Source organism: Quercus lobata, chromosome 4 (assembly GCF_001633185.2).
Source record: "Quercus lobata isolate SW786 chromosome 4, ValleyOak3.0 Primary Assembly, whole genome shotgun sequence".
Lineage (NCBI taxonomy): Eukaryota > Viridiplantae > Streptophyta > Magnoliopsida > Fagales > Fagaceae > Quercus > Quercus lobata.
The window spans coordinates 50555067-50572930 of NC_044907.1; the positions used below are offsets into that span (position 1 = coordinate 50555067).

Genomic DNA, 17864 nt, shown 5'->3' on the forward strand with positions numbered 1-17864 from the left:
TCCCTTTGATTTTTTTCTTTCTGTTACTGTGTTGGCTTCCCCCTTTTTTTTTTTCTTTGATTTTTTTCTAGACGTGTAGGGTTTTTTTTTTTTTTTTTTTTTTTTTTTTTTTATGGTGCTCATATGTTTATTTTCTCATTAATTTTGGTTGGTTTTTGTTTTTGTTTTTTTTTTTTGGTTTTAGTTATTTCTTATATTTTTTTTTTTTTTTTTACTGAAGTGTCCATCTATACACAATTTTTTTTTTTTTAAAAGTATAATGTGTTACTTTTTGTTTTATTTAATAGGAACATGATGGTAAATTTATACAAACTTTATTTTCAACCAAACAAAAAAGTTTTTCATCTATCCACTTTTCCACCCTTCCAACCAAACACAAATGAGGGAAATTAAAATATTTTCTATCCTCTCACTTTTTCATCCTCTCCTCATTTCCTATCCTCTCACTTTTCCATCATTCCAACCAAATGGACCCTTAGATTCTTTGTAAATTTTACTATGAGGGTCCGTTTGGATGCAATTTATTTTTCTGAAACTGAAAACTGAAAACTAAAAACACTGTAGCAAAATAATTTTTAAATGTGTGAATAGGGACGTGGGACCTGTGAACAGTGTCTTCTGTCCCCTGCACAGTGCTCACATGTGATGTTACTGTTCACGTGTTAGAAAAAAAAAAAGAAAAAAAAAAAAAAAAAAAAAAAAAAGACAGAAAACGCAAACGTGGGTTTGGAAACGTGGATCCAAACCCACACTGAATCTCAAATAAATTAATACTTTATGTGAGACAAAATCGAGGCAAATTGCTATATTTAATTTATTTATGCTAGGTTTTTCCATTGTTGATTCAAAGTATTAGAATTGTCTGAATAGTTATCTAGTGTTGGAGCTCGAGTACCTTACTCTTAATTTACAGTTTAATACTAACCTGTAAATTAAAAAAGTTGTGGATTAAAGGTTATTCGACCTTGAACAACAAAACGGGTACTGGCTGAGATTAAGAACATTCTTCTTCTTTTTCTTGGTTAACATAACAATTACAAAATGTCACTAGCACATGGTATTTAGCAAATGGTAGTGCAAATGGTATTTAGCAATTTTAGCTACATCATTTTACCAATTAGCAATATGAAGAATTGTACATTTGGACAAATTAAGCTTTATAACAGACCACTTGCATCAAAGTTATGGGATCTTAATTTGGCAAACTAATCTCATCAAGATCATCCAATGATAAGTAAACTTCGTCCAAGAATGAGAGCTGTGTCCCATCATCATCTTCATCTCGCTCGTAAACTCGGCATATTACCCATTTACTATAGTCCTGGAAAAATTTAGAAGAACAAGTTAAGTAACCAATCCCTTTAATATTTCTTCTTTCCCATGCTTGTTCACATAAATTAAAAAAAAAAAAAATAGTTGAATAATATATTTAATAAAAGCTAAAGTAGTACTTAATTACTTAACCATTTTTGGATGCCCACTTCTTTTGGATGATCTACTAGAGGAACCAGTATCTGAGAGACGATATTCATGCATTATCCAATTAGTCTTGACGCTGGACGGAGCTTCCCCGACGTAAAAGACGAGATGTTTCTTGATTCCAACCTTCTTGCCATTGCTATTCATCACCGGTTCCTCAATGCCCATCGGCTTCCAATAACCATTACTCGTAATCCTATTACTATTTTGTGTCCTCCTACTATAGAAGTACCACTTGTTACCTTCAACCAAAGCTTTGCCTACAAAGATACAAAAAGTTCATATTAGAGATATCAGCCAAATTGTTTCTATTTAAGTGCTTACATGTTAGAATTCAACAACAAAATAACAAAACATAGATAACAAAATTTAGTACCATTAAGTTCCCATGGATCATGAGGATAAAGATCAAGATCGGGAATAATGTCCGGGTGGCATGGTAAGAGAGTTGCCTTACGATGAAGAAAATGAACTACAAGCTCTTCATCTGTGGGATAAAACCGAAAACCAGGTGGTAGGTTAACATTGTTATCTCCCATTACTAGTGCTAGTTAGTACTACTAGCTAGCTAGTACTAATTAATAATGATAGAATGCTGTTAGTGTTTGTTTTGGCTATGGTATTAGACTATTTGTGATACTTATATATAGTGCAATGCAGAGAGATCATAGAGAAGGAGAAGATGAAAGACACTGACGTGATATAGAAGGAGGTTGTTGTCATCACAAGTCATATATATATATATTTATTGGGGAAGAGTTTGGAGAGGCTTTTTGACTTTAATTTTGATAAAAATACTAAAATAGAGAGTGGCTCTTCAAGGCGGCGGGGTAACGGTATAATAGATAACGTGTTACATGCTTTGCAAGTAACGGGATTTGTAGGTGTATGAGGGAGCTAGAGAGTAGAGAGCGAGTCAGGCTCAACTTCGTTCACTATTTTCTTAGACCTTTTATTAAAAAATAAATAAATAAATACAACCAATCACCGTACATAATTTTACAATTTGTTGATTTGTACGATAATTTTTTATCTTGTGCAACTTATCGCTTTACGTATGTTGAATTGTTGGCCACTTACAATTGTACAAGTCAATAAATTATAAAATTGGATGTGTGAATTGTTGTGTCCTTATGCCACAAATGTTTTATTTTTGGGTTCTTTTGATTTATTAGATAATATAAGGTCATCATCACATCTCATGCTTATGCCATTGACCTGCTATCATCCACGTGGCACACATGAATTTATGGGTTTGGTCGTGGACCATATTGAAATGGGTGTCCTACCTTTTGAAGTGTGCGTATATGCCAATAATGATAATCATAATTTTAATTTTAAATGCGTAACTTCGACTTTTCCTTTGTCTCTTTTTTTTTTTTTCCGCCGAAATGCATCTCCCTGGAAGTTAGTGACAATGTTGAGTAGGGACATTTGAGGTCCAAACAAATATGATAGGATCTGTAAGAGTCAATTGTTAATTTATTAGGTTAAGCTTGAAGTATTTTTCAATTAAATTTGATCTCTTTGGAGTAAGAAACCTTCAATTATCCAACTAAATTTAAGATAATTCTAACGCAACCCGTTGAGTTTGGGTTATGGCTTGAAAATAAAAAAAATAAAAAATAAAAATTATTCAATTATTTAAACTCATTATCAATAATTATTTTTTGAATAATTAATTGCATGGATTAGGTTGGATTAGTCATATTGAATTTTCTTCCCACTTTTTTTTTTTTTTTTGAGAAAGATCTTCCTACTTAAACTAGACCCAACCAAAGCTTTTTTTTTTTTTTTTAATAATAAGAATAATAATAAACATAATGCAACCAATCAATCCACCAAAAATTAATCCAAAACATCACATTGGGTTTGGATGGACTAAGTTCACTGCAAGGACAAAGCCAGAAATTCAAGTTTGGGGGGCAAAGTTAAAAACAAAAAAAAAGGCACATAACAATGCTACACACGTAGCATAACACTACAATCAACAAACTTTATTAAATATTAACAACTAAATATTAAAATTTCAAACCATCTCAACTAAAAAATAAAAAAACACTAAAAGACAAGCACAATCATTAATTATTTGTTGCTCCTTTATTCATTGATATTGTTGGTCCTTTATTCATATGGGCATATGTTGTTAAAAAAAAAAAAAATCACCCAATCAGCAGATGGATAGTTCATAAAAAAATATAAGAATAAAAAACACCCAATACGTTAAAGAGAGAGATTGAGAGAAAAGAGGCTCTGCCTCTGCTCAGCTAAGATGAGAGAGGGAAATATCATGCTGGTGCTTTCTTGGTCTCTCTTAGAAGTAGATCTGCTACCGACGTGTTGTGCGGTGCTGTTGCATTTTTTGTCACAGTCTTCATTCCTTTTGCCTCACGTATCAATACTAGTGTCTCCCTTTGGGTTAGGGTTTTTTTTTGGGGGGGGGGGGGGGGGTGGAATTTGATGGGATGATTTGAGGTTAGATTGGTTTTGTTTCAAATTTTTTAAGGGCTGGGCTAATGTTTTTGGTAAATTGTCTAATTGTACTCAATTTTCTTTAGCCTTTCTATTTTGGTGACTTTGTTGTTGGCCTAATTTTTTGGGTTTACCGATCTTTTTTTTTTTTTTTTTGGGATTTTAGATTTGTAAATTTTTAATCGGCTTGATTTTGCTTAGGGGGGCAAGTGTAATTGTTTTGGGCAAAATTGCTCAAATCTATAATCTATAAATATACTCCTTGATTTTTTTTCCAAAATTTGGGGGGCCATGGCCCCCCAAAGCCAAAGAATGACTCCGTCCCTAGTTCACTAGATTGGTGAATTAAATGCAAACTCTTACATAAATTTGTTTTGTCAAGAGTTTTGTATAACTCAATAACATAACTTGCTTTTTTCTTTTTCTATTTTTTTTATTAGGAGAATCGGTGTTTAAATACCCTTTTCAATTGTACTAGCGATTTTTTTTTTTTTTTTTAATCCAGCAATCTGTTTCTTAGAATAAAAAGTTCAACTAGTTTGCGAAAAGAGCAATCAACCATTTCTTAGCATTGAAAGTTTAACTAATTTGCCGGGGGTCACAAGTGGACCACAATTATAGGGTGCATAATTGAAATAAATAAATAAATAAATAAATATCTTTTCAAGAAATAAATGAATAAATATTAAAAGTGAGGGAAACAAGACAAAGACAAAATGAAATGAAACATGTTATGAAGAGCTACTTTGCTTAAGACTTTTATAAAGTCGTTTGTTGCTGTCCTATTGGTATTCTTGATGTCCCTTTCGATCTTTTTATATTTTAATCATACACATATTGTATTTTTTTTCCTCACTATGAAACCCTAATTTTTTTCATAATGAGATAAGCACCCACGAAGTGATACTAATCTTGCCCCCACCATTAGGTGGGAAATCCGCAATTAGTCAAGACTCACGAGTGTCGGCAGTAGAATTTAACCCCAAAAAGGTAATTTGCCCAATCAAGTTTCGATCAAAAAGTAATAAACTAACCAGAAGTGCTATGTCTATAACATTTTTACAATATTTTCACAACAAATCATAAGTGGTTAGTTATTATTAGTTCTAATTTGAACCTACCACTGAAATTACTTTTTTACCCCATTAATAACAACTCGTAACAACCTGCCACGTAATATTTGTTGTGAAAATATTGTAGACATAGTATTTCTCTAAACTAAATTGTAATTTTTTTTTTTCAAAAATGCAGGTTTTCCTATTGCTCACTTAATAATATTTTATGCATTTAAGAAGTGTCTGATTAAGTCAATCTTCTATAATTGGAAAGCTTGTCCAATATGATTTGATTCGAGTGATCATCATCAATCAAAACCAAATGGATAATGTGAAAGTTATGTAAAAAATCAAAATCAAACTAATTGAGAGTATCGGCTTGAAAATCAAGAAAAATTTCTAGTCTCGGCACAACTCCTTCATAAATCAAAAATAAACTTGTCGGCCAAAAAAAAAAAAAAAACTGAAAATGCTTGGACAGTGTTAAGGTACATTTTTTTTTACTCCTAATATTGTTTAAATACCCCCTATTTATTTTCAAACATCACCTACAAATTATTTGACTTCTCCAAATATTTTGTACCATATTATTATTATAGCCCGCAACTATTCTTTTCATCACAAAATTGGGCTACAAATGTAAAATGTTATAAGACCCAATATTTTCGTAGAGCCTATAATTTAGACTCACCCCTAAATTATTTATTTTTAGAGAAAATTACACTTTATCACCCTAAACTATACCCAAGATTACACTTTGCATCTTAAACTATCACACTTTGCACCCTGGCATTTTACTATTAAGTTAAACAGAAATTACTAGCACATGAGTTGCACATGATTTTTGCTTAAGAAGCACACTGTTTAAAGCCCAAAACACCATTTTCACAAACAATTAAAAACAAATGATTTTTTTTTTAAGGTCTCTCTCACCCAACAGCTCTCCCCTCTCTCAAAGTGCAAAGTGTGCATTCCAATTCAAATGGTAAAGTGCACACTTTGCAATCTTGTTTTGATACGCTTTGCACTTTTAAGTCCAAAACGAGACAACCAAAACTAGACAAAACGAGAAAGAGACAACCGAAACACCCATTGATGATTTCTTCAAGTCTCTCTCTTGCCCAACAAAATCATCAACGGTGCACACTTTGCATTAGATTAAACAAGATCATCAAGGCTTTGGTATCTACCAAAACTATACCCAAGATTATACTTTGCACCTTAAACTATCACACTTTGCACTCCGGCATTACTTTTACTATTAAGTTAAACAAAAATTAATAACACATGAGTTACACATGATTTTTGCTTAAGTAGCACATTGTTTAAAGCCCAAAACACCCTTTTCACAAACAATTAAAAACAAATGATTTTTTTTTTTAAGGTCTCTCTCACCCAACAGCTCTCCCCTCTCTCAAAGTGCAAAGTGTGCATTCCAATTTAGATGGTAGAGTGCACACCTTGCAATCTTGTTTTGATACGCTTTGCACTTTAAGTCCAAAACGAGACAACCAAAACTAGACAAAACAAGAAAGAGACAACCGAAACACCCATTGATGATTTTTTCAAGTCTCTCTCTTGCCCAACAAAATCATCAATGGTGCACACGTTGCATTAGATTAAACAAGATCATCAAGGCTTTGGTATCTACCTGGTTGACTAGTAATCTACTGAACAATATGTTTTGAATGGTTTTTCTATAATGCTTTAGCAACTATGTGGCCATTACAGAAATTCAGATGTAAGGCAGCCATGGAAGGTGATATAGTTTCATCAAATAATGCGCTTAGAAAGGGTCCAATTTTGTTGGGCTTAGAGATAACTTGTATGTTTGATTTGGGGGAAGGAGCAACTGAACAATGAGAAAGAGGAGAAGAGTTGCTGGACAAGAGAGAGGAGAAGACGCGAGAAAGAGAAAGACCTAGAAAAAAAAAATATATATATATATATATATATATATATATTTGTTTTTAATTGTTTGTGAGAAGGGTGTTTTGGTCTTTAAATATTGTGTCACCTAAGAAAAAATCATGTGCAAGTCATGTGCTATTAATTTATTTCTAACTTAATGGTAAAAGTATCGTCATTGTGCAAAGTGTGATAGTTTAGGGTGTAAAGTGTGCATTCGAATAGTTTATGGTGCAAAGTGTAATCCGGTGTATAGTTTAGGACGGCAAAGTGTAATTTTCCCTTATTTGTATTAAGCAAGTTGAAATTTCATTCTTTTTAAAGAAGCCCAAAATGCCTATGTAGCAATATTTGAAAAAGCCCATGATCCAACTCATAGCAAGACATTTTTATTTAATGGAATTCAAATCCATAATTAAAGCCCATGATTCAACTCATGGCAATACATTTTTATTTAATGGAATTCAAATCCATAATTAAAGCCCATGATTCAAACCCATGGCAAATTATCAAAAGCCCGTTGCTACATAGCGCCATCAAAGCCCAACTTTCGTTGGCAATATTGAAAGCCCAACTTACATTGGCAATATCAAAAAGTCCAGTCTCATTGGCAATATCAAAAAGCCCAATTTATATTGGCATCATTTTAAAGGCCCAAGAATATTAATACTTGGCGAGATATATTATATTGTAATTATTTAAAGTCCAATGATGAACAATGTTTTAAGTTCTTAAACCTATTACTATAATATTACAAGCCCATAAAATTTATGGCAACTATCTATTTTCAAAACCCATGGCAATTATTTTATTAAAACCTATGGAAAGTTATGATTATTTATCATAGACCCATGACATCTATTTCATAACATATTATAAGCTTATGGAATTTACATAAGAACACGTGTTCACCATCTATCTTACATCACAACATTCATAAAACTTATTTTTCGAAACTCATTATTCAAGTCTATCATTTAAATCATAACGTGAGTATTAACCATAAATATTACTTATGGTATGGAACTCATTATTTCAAATAGTAAATATCATTCACAAAGCATTTTGAAATAATTAAAGCTCATGCTATTATTTTGAGTATTACAAAATCATTTCCCAAAGACCCATTACAAATATTTATCAAAACCTAAACTATATTGAATATCAATTAACAATGAGAGCCCATGAGGAATGAAAACCCATGGCAAAATGTATCATTTTGTAGGTCCAAACATCTCATGAAGAGAGGACAAGCCCAAGTAAAAAGGGAGCAAGCACAGCCTAGCCAAGGGGCTTGGCCCACGTGAAGCAAAGCCCAATTTTAAAATCTCAGCAAAGGCAGAAAATTGAACTAGATAATCAGCCCCTCTTGTTCACCCTTAACCAAGTTCCAACCGAAAATCTCCACAAGGGACAACCAAATCTCTAAGAGTGAACTAAGGGCTACCCATCAACTTTCTACCACCATTTTTTGACGTTAACAATGCCCAAAAGTTGTACTAGTAGCTAGAAGTCTAATGGGTAATGGGATGTCATCATCTTCCGCAAGGCTCCATCTTCAGTTGAAAGAGGCCACAACCAAGTCACTTGAATCTTAACAAATCAAGTCTATAAATGCCCAAAACATTCAGGGGCTGATTCATGTGCCAAGCCCATGAATCCTAAAATGGGAAAATTTAGGAACATGTGGTTTGGAGGGCATGAAGGGATCTCCAGCATAACCCTCTAAAGTAGGCTTAGAATTTGACACTTGGCTTGGGGTGTTGAATCCTACTTCCTAGGGTCTCAATCTCAAATGCAGCACTGAGATTCTTCTCTAATACCTACCGTAATCCTATTGGTTAAACTCAGCTTTAGAAATCTTAACATTTAATGCAAAAGTACCCGAAGTACTAACCATGTGTTATATTACCCAAAGTAGCAAAGCAGCTTCAAAAGCAAATCTCTCATTTATGGCCAAATCTTAGGATAATTAAGCTTGCTATTCTACCCCCTGATCAGTCCTGCGTTTTTGGACTTTTTTAATTAATGCTTCCCTAAACTCTACTATAAAAGCATAAGCACATCAGCCCACAAAACACACACCAACCCATCTAAAATTTCTTTTATTCTTGCTACTTTTGCCAAATTTCTGCTTGTAGTTTAGCTCTTCTCAACTCACAAACCACCTCTCTTAGCTCACACCTAGATATTCCTTTCCCTTTTTTTGCATACCTTAAGCTCTTGAATGCTCCCTAATTAGCCACAAATAAACCTTTTCCCATTAAAGATTCGGTTTAGCATCACTTTCACCATCCCACTATAAGCCTACATACCCACTCACTCAAAATATTGCTATCCTACTCAAGTACCACATACATATTCCATGAGAATCTTGGTTTACATTTGCTACACTGAGCTAGAATCCCTCTCTCTCTCCCTTCACACCATGCCAAATAACCATTTTCTTTTCACCATAGAACCATTAGTCTTTACTTTTTTTTTTACTAATGAAGGATATAATGTATTTGTAATAATGAAATTCTTCCCTTATATTGATGTAATGATGGTTGAAAGTACTGTAGACCCTTCTGACCAAGACACACAAGGACTTCCAGAAATGAACACTTTCCTAAATTTGTTTAATAATTGACTGTTGGACCTTAAGTATAATTTTACCCTGCTGCTGGAGAATTTATTTTTCTTGTAATATCGTAAAAGGACCACTAACCCAATTATTTAAGTGTTTGTTGGGCTTTGTTGTTGTTTTTTGTCAGGGTGCAGCCTTTACCTCTTGCTTGGACAAGCTTATCACTACACCGAAAGCCTTTGGACTTTATCTCAAGAGCCCATTGTTGAGTTTCGTCTTGGCTTCCTCACATTGTACTTGGGAACATCAAAATTTTCCTCCCAACAGATGGTATAAAATAAATGGTCAAGATATGCGATCAAACGCGAGAAGAAGTCATCGAAAGTCAAAGAGATGGTCAACACTAAATAAAGGGTGCCTTAATCGGTGCCAAGTTCATTGTTTGAAACTCCCATAAAAGCCTTAAATAAAAAACCATAGGGTACCTTAGTGAAGATGAATTGATTGACTTGATACCTTCTTTTTGAATTGATAGGTTTGGTAAAATAAATGGGCTTAGTTTTAAAATCCGGGATGTGATTCTAAAGGCCCAAATGATGGTCTAAACGATCACCCAAAAGAATCATGTGAGGCTCAATCGATTAGTCAGTCAAAGGAGAGTATGGGCCTCCTCCAACTGATTTGTTAGACAATTGGGCTTGAACCAGGACCCCTACTTCCATCCCTAAAAAAGACCCCCAAAATTGTGGGCAAATAGAAATCAAACCTAATTGAAACCATATACTATATATTTTGACCAAAAAAACAAATGTTAGTGTACCATATCATCATTGATGATCAATTTCCCTAACAATTTAAGACTTCAATTTTTATAGTTTTGTCTCCCACACAGTGGGATTGTAATCTTTAGGCATCTAATCTTCTACGGGGTCACACACCAAACAATCTCTCTCTCTCTCTCTCTCTCTCTCTCTTCAAAATTGAAAATTATATTTTAGCTTTCCTTCCAACACATTACACAAGGTAAAACTCATTTTTTTAAAATGAATAAATAATAATAATAGCAAAAATAATTAATCTCTTTTCGTTAAATTTTAAGCATGAGTCATGATATTTGATTATTTCTATGAAATTAATCATTGTTTGGTATTAATTCATCAAGTTATGTGTTCAATTCATCTTTGGTTTGGTAGTTAGGTTGAAGTTATAAGGTGATTCTATTGTTAAGTGAATTTACAATGATGCATTTTGATAAATTAGTTTACATTGTTCTACGATTTAAAATTTAGTATATATTTATCATTTTATAATTATATTGTAGATAATGTTTCTTTTATTTGTAAAACTTATTTAATTATAAATATTTACTAAAAATATATTTTGTCTTCCTAGAGGACCAAGTCAACAATACCAAATGGTCCTTCTACTCAAAAATATAATGACAAGTGCTAAAGAGGAATTGGCTTAGATCCAGTACTTTTGTGCCTGAACCCATTAAAATTTGGCATTTGTCAAATAACTGTCACGTTTTCACAACTCAATGAGGTGCACAAGGCCCAACCCTTGCCCAATTTTGATTCAGCCCTAAATCATAATCCTAGTCACATCATAAGAGTAACAAGTTTTAATACACCCGACTATTGTCCCAATGACCGTAGAGTTCAAAAAAGATGGATATTCTTCGACCCAAATGGCCGAGTCTAATATCTTCTCTGTGATAAAGTCCCCTTTGTATCTTCATATCCTATATGATCCCAATCCCACCAAAACAGGCCCACTCTCAAACAACCCAAGGTTCACATCCTTTCTAGCACAATTGAAGAGAGACCCAAATCCTTTGCAAAGGTCACTCCCTAGCCCCTACTGTTAAAACATTCACTTCTACAGACTACAGAGCATGCAACTCATCTTCACTAGCCTCACCAAACGGTTCGTAGCTGTCTTCTATCTTTACAAATTAAATGCCTCTTTAATAAACCTTTGTAGGTACAATACCTCTGCATTTCCGCCACACCCTTTTATATATATATATATATATATATATATATATATTGCCACAAATAAGGACCAAATCTAATGCAGGCTCTGCTCTAGGCCTAAGCCTAAAGCTCTCCCGTTAGTCCATTACAAAAAAAGGTCTCCAAATTACCTCTTCCAAAGAATTTTAAAGGTTCTAAAGACCCCCAGGTATATAAATAGGCCTCCAAAATTGTACCAAAAAGTCCAAAACTTGTAGAATGACAATTGATTTAAAAAAAGAAAAAGAAAAAAAAGGATGTGTCAAATAATGTTGAACCAAAAAAATATAGGTGTGACAATTGATTTCTTTCTTTCACCATCAAAGCCCCCAAAATGTTGAGCCAATAAAAATTGAACTCAATTGAAAAACCTAAACTGTTTTACCAAAAAAATATTATGAGTGTTTTGAATAATGACAATCAATTTTCTTGAAATTTTGTTAAAATGATGTCAGTAAAACTTAATTAGCAACTTTTCATCTCAAAAAATAAGAAAATGGTTTAAAACTATAATATAATATAAATAGTTGAATAAATAATATTTGATTAATATTTAAATACTAAAAAAACTACTAAAATTTATCGACTAAGTCTCAAATGTATGAGTTGACTTGAAAGGCCTCCATTAATAATATAACACTAACTAGTTTCACCAACAAAAAAAAAAATCTAAATAGGTTTTGTACTCCTTCTCCCACCTCTAAGAAAATAATAGATCAATAGAAAACCAAATCTAATTAAAACTCTAAAATGTTTGAAAAACAAAATGTTTTATGTGTATCAAACCATCATTAACGATTAATTTTACATATGACTTGAAACTTTAATTTTTGTAAAATAATCTTCCATATGGTAGATTGTCAACAACAACCACTTAATGTTCAACACTACTACACACCAAACTCTCTCTCTCTCTTTCTCTCAAAAAAAAAAAAAAAAAAAACTAGATGTCTTTTCCAAATGCACATATCATTTACAAAATTTTATTAATAATACTTGGTACAGTTGTTTATGCGGAAGGAAGTTTAAAAAAAAAAATACTTAAGATTGATAATATCACAAAGAGATTAAATAAATTAGCTATTATCAATTTAAAAAAGATATGTTAACAAACCTTGATACAAAACTTAATTAGGATGTTTGCATCTCAAGAAAGAAAGAATAAGGATTTTTATTTTAAAAAATAAATAAAAATTATATAAATGATATTTAAACCTAAAAAAGACCTCTCAAACTATATTAAGCTAGCCTGGTTGCGAAGCCAACATTTGGAGCTTGGAGTTGTAACAGCTTGTACCTGCTTCTAACCGAGTTGATGACTTCTGCTTCATGGGCCACGACCCACCCAAGTAGTCCCATTATCATTCATTCCTAGGACTAACCCACTTTTAAAGGTGGTTGGGAAAGGTCATCACATATGATATGTCTCCCACTCCTCACCCACCTTTCGGAAGGACAATCTTGCCTACAATAATCATTCTCCATGCAAAATAAGCCTTTTTTGGGGGAGCTTTTGCATGCAAAAAAGAATAATTCTCAAAAAAAATACAAAACAATAGAGAATTGTGTTTAGAATTAGCCTCCTCCCCTGCTTTGAAAGTAAAACAAGATTTAACCTCAATTACTCCCAAAACCCATACATACATACATGCATGCATACAACCCTTCCCTTTAGGCTTGCATAAATGATTCCAAGTAATCCAATGAACCTTTCTTTCCTGCTGCCCCCACCAAAATTTTCCACCATAAAGGACAATTTTGCAATTAGCCATGGCAATTTGAAACAACATATAATAATGAGAAGGTATAACTTTGTTGAGGTAAAATTTTTGGGCCCTAATTTCATTAACCCACTCACAAAAAATACCCACACAAGCCCATATGCTATTTTGAGCCCACATAAATATTTCCCACATATTACTCAAATATTCTCCATGTTATTGGGTTCTTGCAAATACTTTCTATGTAAGTCTCATAAATTACCTTGGGCCCTCTTACAAATATTATCTATCATATCGTGCATATTATTTACCTTGGGCTTTCCACAAAAACATTTATCACATTACTACCAAATTGGGCCACAAAATTATACTATCTCCACAAAAAAACCCAAGATCATTTAACTTGTGGGCAAAACCCAAAAAGCCCAACAAAGCTCTCTTAAAAGCCCATTGCTACATGACACTTCTTAAAAGCCCATTGCTACATGACACTTCTTAAAAGCCTGTTGCTATACGGCACCTCTAAAAGCCCGTTGCTACACGGCACCTCTAAAAGCCCGTTGCTACACGGCACCTCTAAATCCCGTTTTTACATGGCACCTCTAAAGTTCGTTGCTACTTAGCAATATTTTTACAAAATCTTACAAAACCCAAAAGCTATTTTGGCACCTATTTTACAAAACCCAAATACTATTTTGGCAGTTACATATAAATCCCAATGCTATTTTAGCACCTATTTTACAAAGTCCAAATACTATTTTGACAATTACATATAAAGCCCAATACTATTTTGGCACATATTTACAAAGCCTAAGTATTATTTTGGCAACTACTCATAAAGCCCAATAATACTTTGGAATCTATTTACAAAAGTCCAAATATTATTTTGACAAAAACAATTACATTGTGCTCAAAAGCCCTGAAACTATTTCTTGACAAAACATATTTTCATATACTAAAGTCCCTAACTCATGGGAAATATAAGTTACTCATCTCTCAAAAATAATTACTTTACAAAACTTAAGGAAACTATGCTTATTTTTCCATAATCAACTAACTACAAAAGCCCATGCATATCACCCATGGCAAAACTATTCATCTTGTAGGGATGGACAAGCCCAAAGAAGCTTAACTACAAGGCCCAACTGAGCCAGCTCAGCTCACATGAAAATCCTAGTAGCTGAAGCTTACGTGAGCTGTCTAGTCAAGTTTCAGTACAACCTAACAGCTGAAGCTCATCACCATCAGTTCCAGCTTTACCAGTCAAATTAGAAAAGGACACGTGTCCAGCAAGGGTTAAAACCTTTCTTGCTAAGTTCATTTAATCATTTTTCATGAGACATAAAGCTGAGGTGACATAATATAAAGCCGGGAAAGCTTCAACTAGCTATCCTTCCTTTCTTCTCCAATCCATTCGGTCAAGGACTAAGGAAAGGCATAACCAGGCCATGAAAGCTTCTGGAACAACTTGAAATCAACTCATTATCTTGCCAAAAATGTGTACTTTCTGGTTCATGGACCAAGCACATGAACCCAAATAGGGAAACTTAGGGAAATGTGGTTTGAAAGGCACCAAAGGGATATCTAACAGAGTTCCCAGCCAAGGGTTCCAAGATTGACACCTGGCTTGGGGTGTGCAACCTGCCCTAGGGAGCTTTGATTCTAGCAGCAGCAAAACCAAGATTATTAGCCTAATACATGCTTTAATCCTATCAGCTAAGGTCAATCAGCATTTAATGCTAGGTCAGAACCCCAGCTGTTATTACCCAATCCTTGCCCAATTTTGATTCAGCCCTAAATCATAATCCTAGTCACACCATAAGAGTAACAAGTTTTAATACACCCGACTATTGTCCCAATGACCGTAGAGTTCAAAAAAGATGGATATTCTTCGACCCAAATGGCCGAGTCTAATATCTTCTCTGTGATAAAGTCCCCTTTGTATCTTCATATCCTATGATCCCAATCCCACCAAGACAGGCCCACTCTCAAACAACCCAAGGTTCACATCCTTTCTAGCACAATTGAAGAGAGACCCAAATCCTTTGCAAAGGTCACTCCCTAGCCCCTACTGTTAAACATTCACTTCTACAGACTACAGAGCATGCAACTCATCTTCACTAGCCTCACCAAACGGTTCGTAGCTGTCTTCTATCTTTACAAATTAAATGCCTCTTTAATAAACCTTTGTAAGTACAATACCTCTGCATTTCCGCCACACCCTTTTATATATATATATATATATATATATATATATTGCCACAAATAAGGAGCAAATCTAATGCAGGCTTTGCTCTAGGCCTAAGCCTAAAGCTCTCCCGTTAGTCCATTACAAAAAAAGGTCTCCAAATTACCTCTTCCAAAGAATTTTAAAGGTTCTAAAGACCCCCAGGTATATAAATAGGCTTCCAAAATTGTACCAAAAAGTCCAAAACTTGTAGAATGACAATTGATTTAAAAAAAGAAAAAGAAAAAAAAGGTTGTGTCAAATAATGTTGAGCCAATAAAAATATAGGTGTGACAATTGATTTCTTTCTTTCACCATCAAAGCCCCCAAAATGTTGAGCCAATAAAAATTGAACTCAATTGAAAAACCTAAACTGTTTTACCAAAAAATGTTTTGAGTGTTTTGAATAATGACAATCGATTTTCTTGAAAATTTGTTAAAATGATGTCAGTAAAACTTAATTAGCAACTTTTCATCTCAAAAAATAAGAAAATGGTTTAAAACTATAATATAATATAAATAGTTGAATAAATAATATTTGATTAATATTTAAATACTAAAAAAACTACTAAAATTTATCGTCTAAGTCTCAAATGTATGAGTTGACTTGAAAGGCCTCCATTAATAATATAACACTAACTAGTTTCACCAAAAAAAAAAAAAAATCTAAATAGGTTTTGTACTCCTTCTCCCACCTCTAAGAAAATAATAGATCAATAGAAAACCAAATCTAATTAAAACTCTAAAATATTTGAAAAACAAAATGTTTTATGTGTATCCAACCATCATTAACGATTAATTTTACATATGACTTGAAACTTTAATTTTTGTAAAATAATCTTCCATATGGTAGATTGTCAACAACAACCACTTAATGTTCAACACTACTACACACCAAACTCTCTCTCTCTTTCTCTCAAAAAAAAAAAAAAAAAAAACTAGATGTCTTTTCCAAATGCACATATCATTTACAAAATTTTATTAATAATACTTGGTACAGTTGTTTATGCGGAAGGAAGTTTAAAAAAAAAAATACTTAAGATTGATAATATCACAAAGAGATTAAATAAATTAGCTATTATCAATTTAAAAAAGATATGTTAACAAACCTTGATACAAAACTTAATTAGGATGTTTGCATCTCAAGAAAGAAAGAATAAGGATTTTTATTTTAAAAAATAAATAAAAATTATATAAATGATATTTAAACCTAAAAAAGACCTCTCAAACTATATTAAGCTAGCCTGGTTGCGAAGCCAACATTTGGAGCTTGGAGTTGTAACAGCTTATACCTGCTTCTAACCGAGTTGATGACTTCTGCTTCATGGGCCACGACCCACCCAAGTAGTCCCATTATCATTCATTCCTAGGACTAACCCACTTTTAAAGGTGGTTGGGAAAGGTCATCACATATGATATGTCTCCCACTCCTCACCCACCTTTCGGAAGGACAATCTTGCCTACAATAATCATTCTCCATGCAAAATAAGCCTTTTTTGGGGGAGCTTTTGCATGCAAAAAAGAATAATTCTCAAAAAAAATACAAAACAATAGAGAATTGTGTTTAGAATTAGCCTCCTCCCCTGCTTTGAAAGTAAAACAAGATTTAACCTCAATTACTCCCAAAACCCATACATACATACATGCATAAATACAACCCTTCCCTTTAGGCTTGCATAAATGATTCCAAGTAATCCAATGAACCTTTCTTTCCTGCTGCCCCCACCAAAATTTTCCACCATAAAGGACAATTTTGCAATTAGCCATGGCAATTTGAAACAACACATAATAATGAGAAGGTATAACTTTGTTGAGGTACAAATTTTTGGACCCTAATTTCATTAACCCACTCACAAAAAATACCCACACAAGCCCATATGCTATTTTGAGCCCACATAAATATTTCTCACATATTACTCAAGTATTCTCCATGTTATTGGGCTCTTGCAAATACTTTCTATGTAAGTCTCATAAATTACCTTGGGCCCTCTTACAAATATTACTCATTATATCGTGCAGATTATTCACCTTGGGCTTTCCACAAAAACACTTATCACATTACTACCAAATTGGGCCACAAAATTATACTATCTCCACAAAAAAGCCCAAGATCATTTAACTTGTGGGCAAAACCCAAAAAGCCCAACAAAGCGCTCTTACAAAGCTCATTGCTATACGACACTTCTTAAAAGCCCATTGCTATATGACACTTCTTAAAAGCCTGTTGCTACACGGTACCTCTAAAGCCTGTTGCTACACGGCACCTCTAAAAGCCCATTGCTACACAGTACCTCTAAATCCCATTGCTACATGGCACCTCTAAAGTTCGTTGCTACTTAGCAATATTTTTACAAAATCTTACAAAGCCCAAAAGCTATTTTGGCACCTATTTTACAAAGCCCAAATGCTATTTTG

General features: G+C 33.4%; 1 protein-coding gene across 3 annotated transcripts; it reads right to left on the bottom strand.

The window, feature by feature from the left end:
- Positions 1-1067: 1067 nt before the first annotated feature.
- LOC115983425 (NAC domain-containing protein 104-like) lies at positions 1068-2071 on the bottom strand. Of its 3 annotated transcripts, none has more exons than XM_031106096.1 (3): positions 1937-2071; positions 1465-1739; positions 1068-1321 (listed from the first exon to the last, which is right to left on the bottom strand). In XM_031106096.1, exons 1-3 carry the CDS (start codon positions 2016-2018, stop codon positions 1193-1195), a joined length of 486 nt encoding a protein of 161 aa, XP_030961956.1. In that variant the 5' UTR covers positions 2019-2071; the 3' UTR covers positions 1068-1192. The 3 variants fall into 3 exon arrangements, with proteins under 3 accessions (XP_030961956.1, XP_030961955.1, XP_030961957.1); XM_031106095.1 differs by having other exon boundaries at positions 1856-2071; XM_031106097.1 differs by having other exon boundaries at positions 1220-1321; positions 1460-1739; positions 1856-2071.
- Positions 2072-17864: the final 15793 nt, after the last annotated feature.

What these genes read in the sequence shown, in the direction of transcription:
- LOC115983425 (XM_031106095.1), bottom strand. Translation starts at nt 2,018, where the DNA reads ATGGGAGATAACAATGTTAACCTACCACCTGGTTTTCGGTTTTATCCC. An exon ending in TGATCCATGGGAACTTAATG is followed by an intron (nt 1,740 to 1,855) that starts GTACTAAATTTT and finishes GTATCTTTGTAG; the next exon opens with GCAAAGCTTTGGTTGAAGGT. An exon ending in GAAGTGGGCATCCAAAAATG is followed by an intron (nt 1,322 to 1,464) that starts GTTAAGTAATTA and finishes AAATTTTTCCAG; the next exon opens with GACTATAGTAAATGGGTAAT.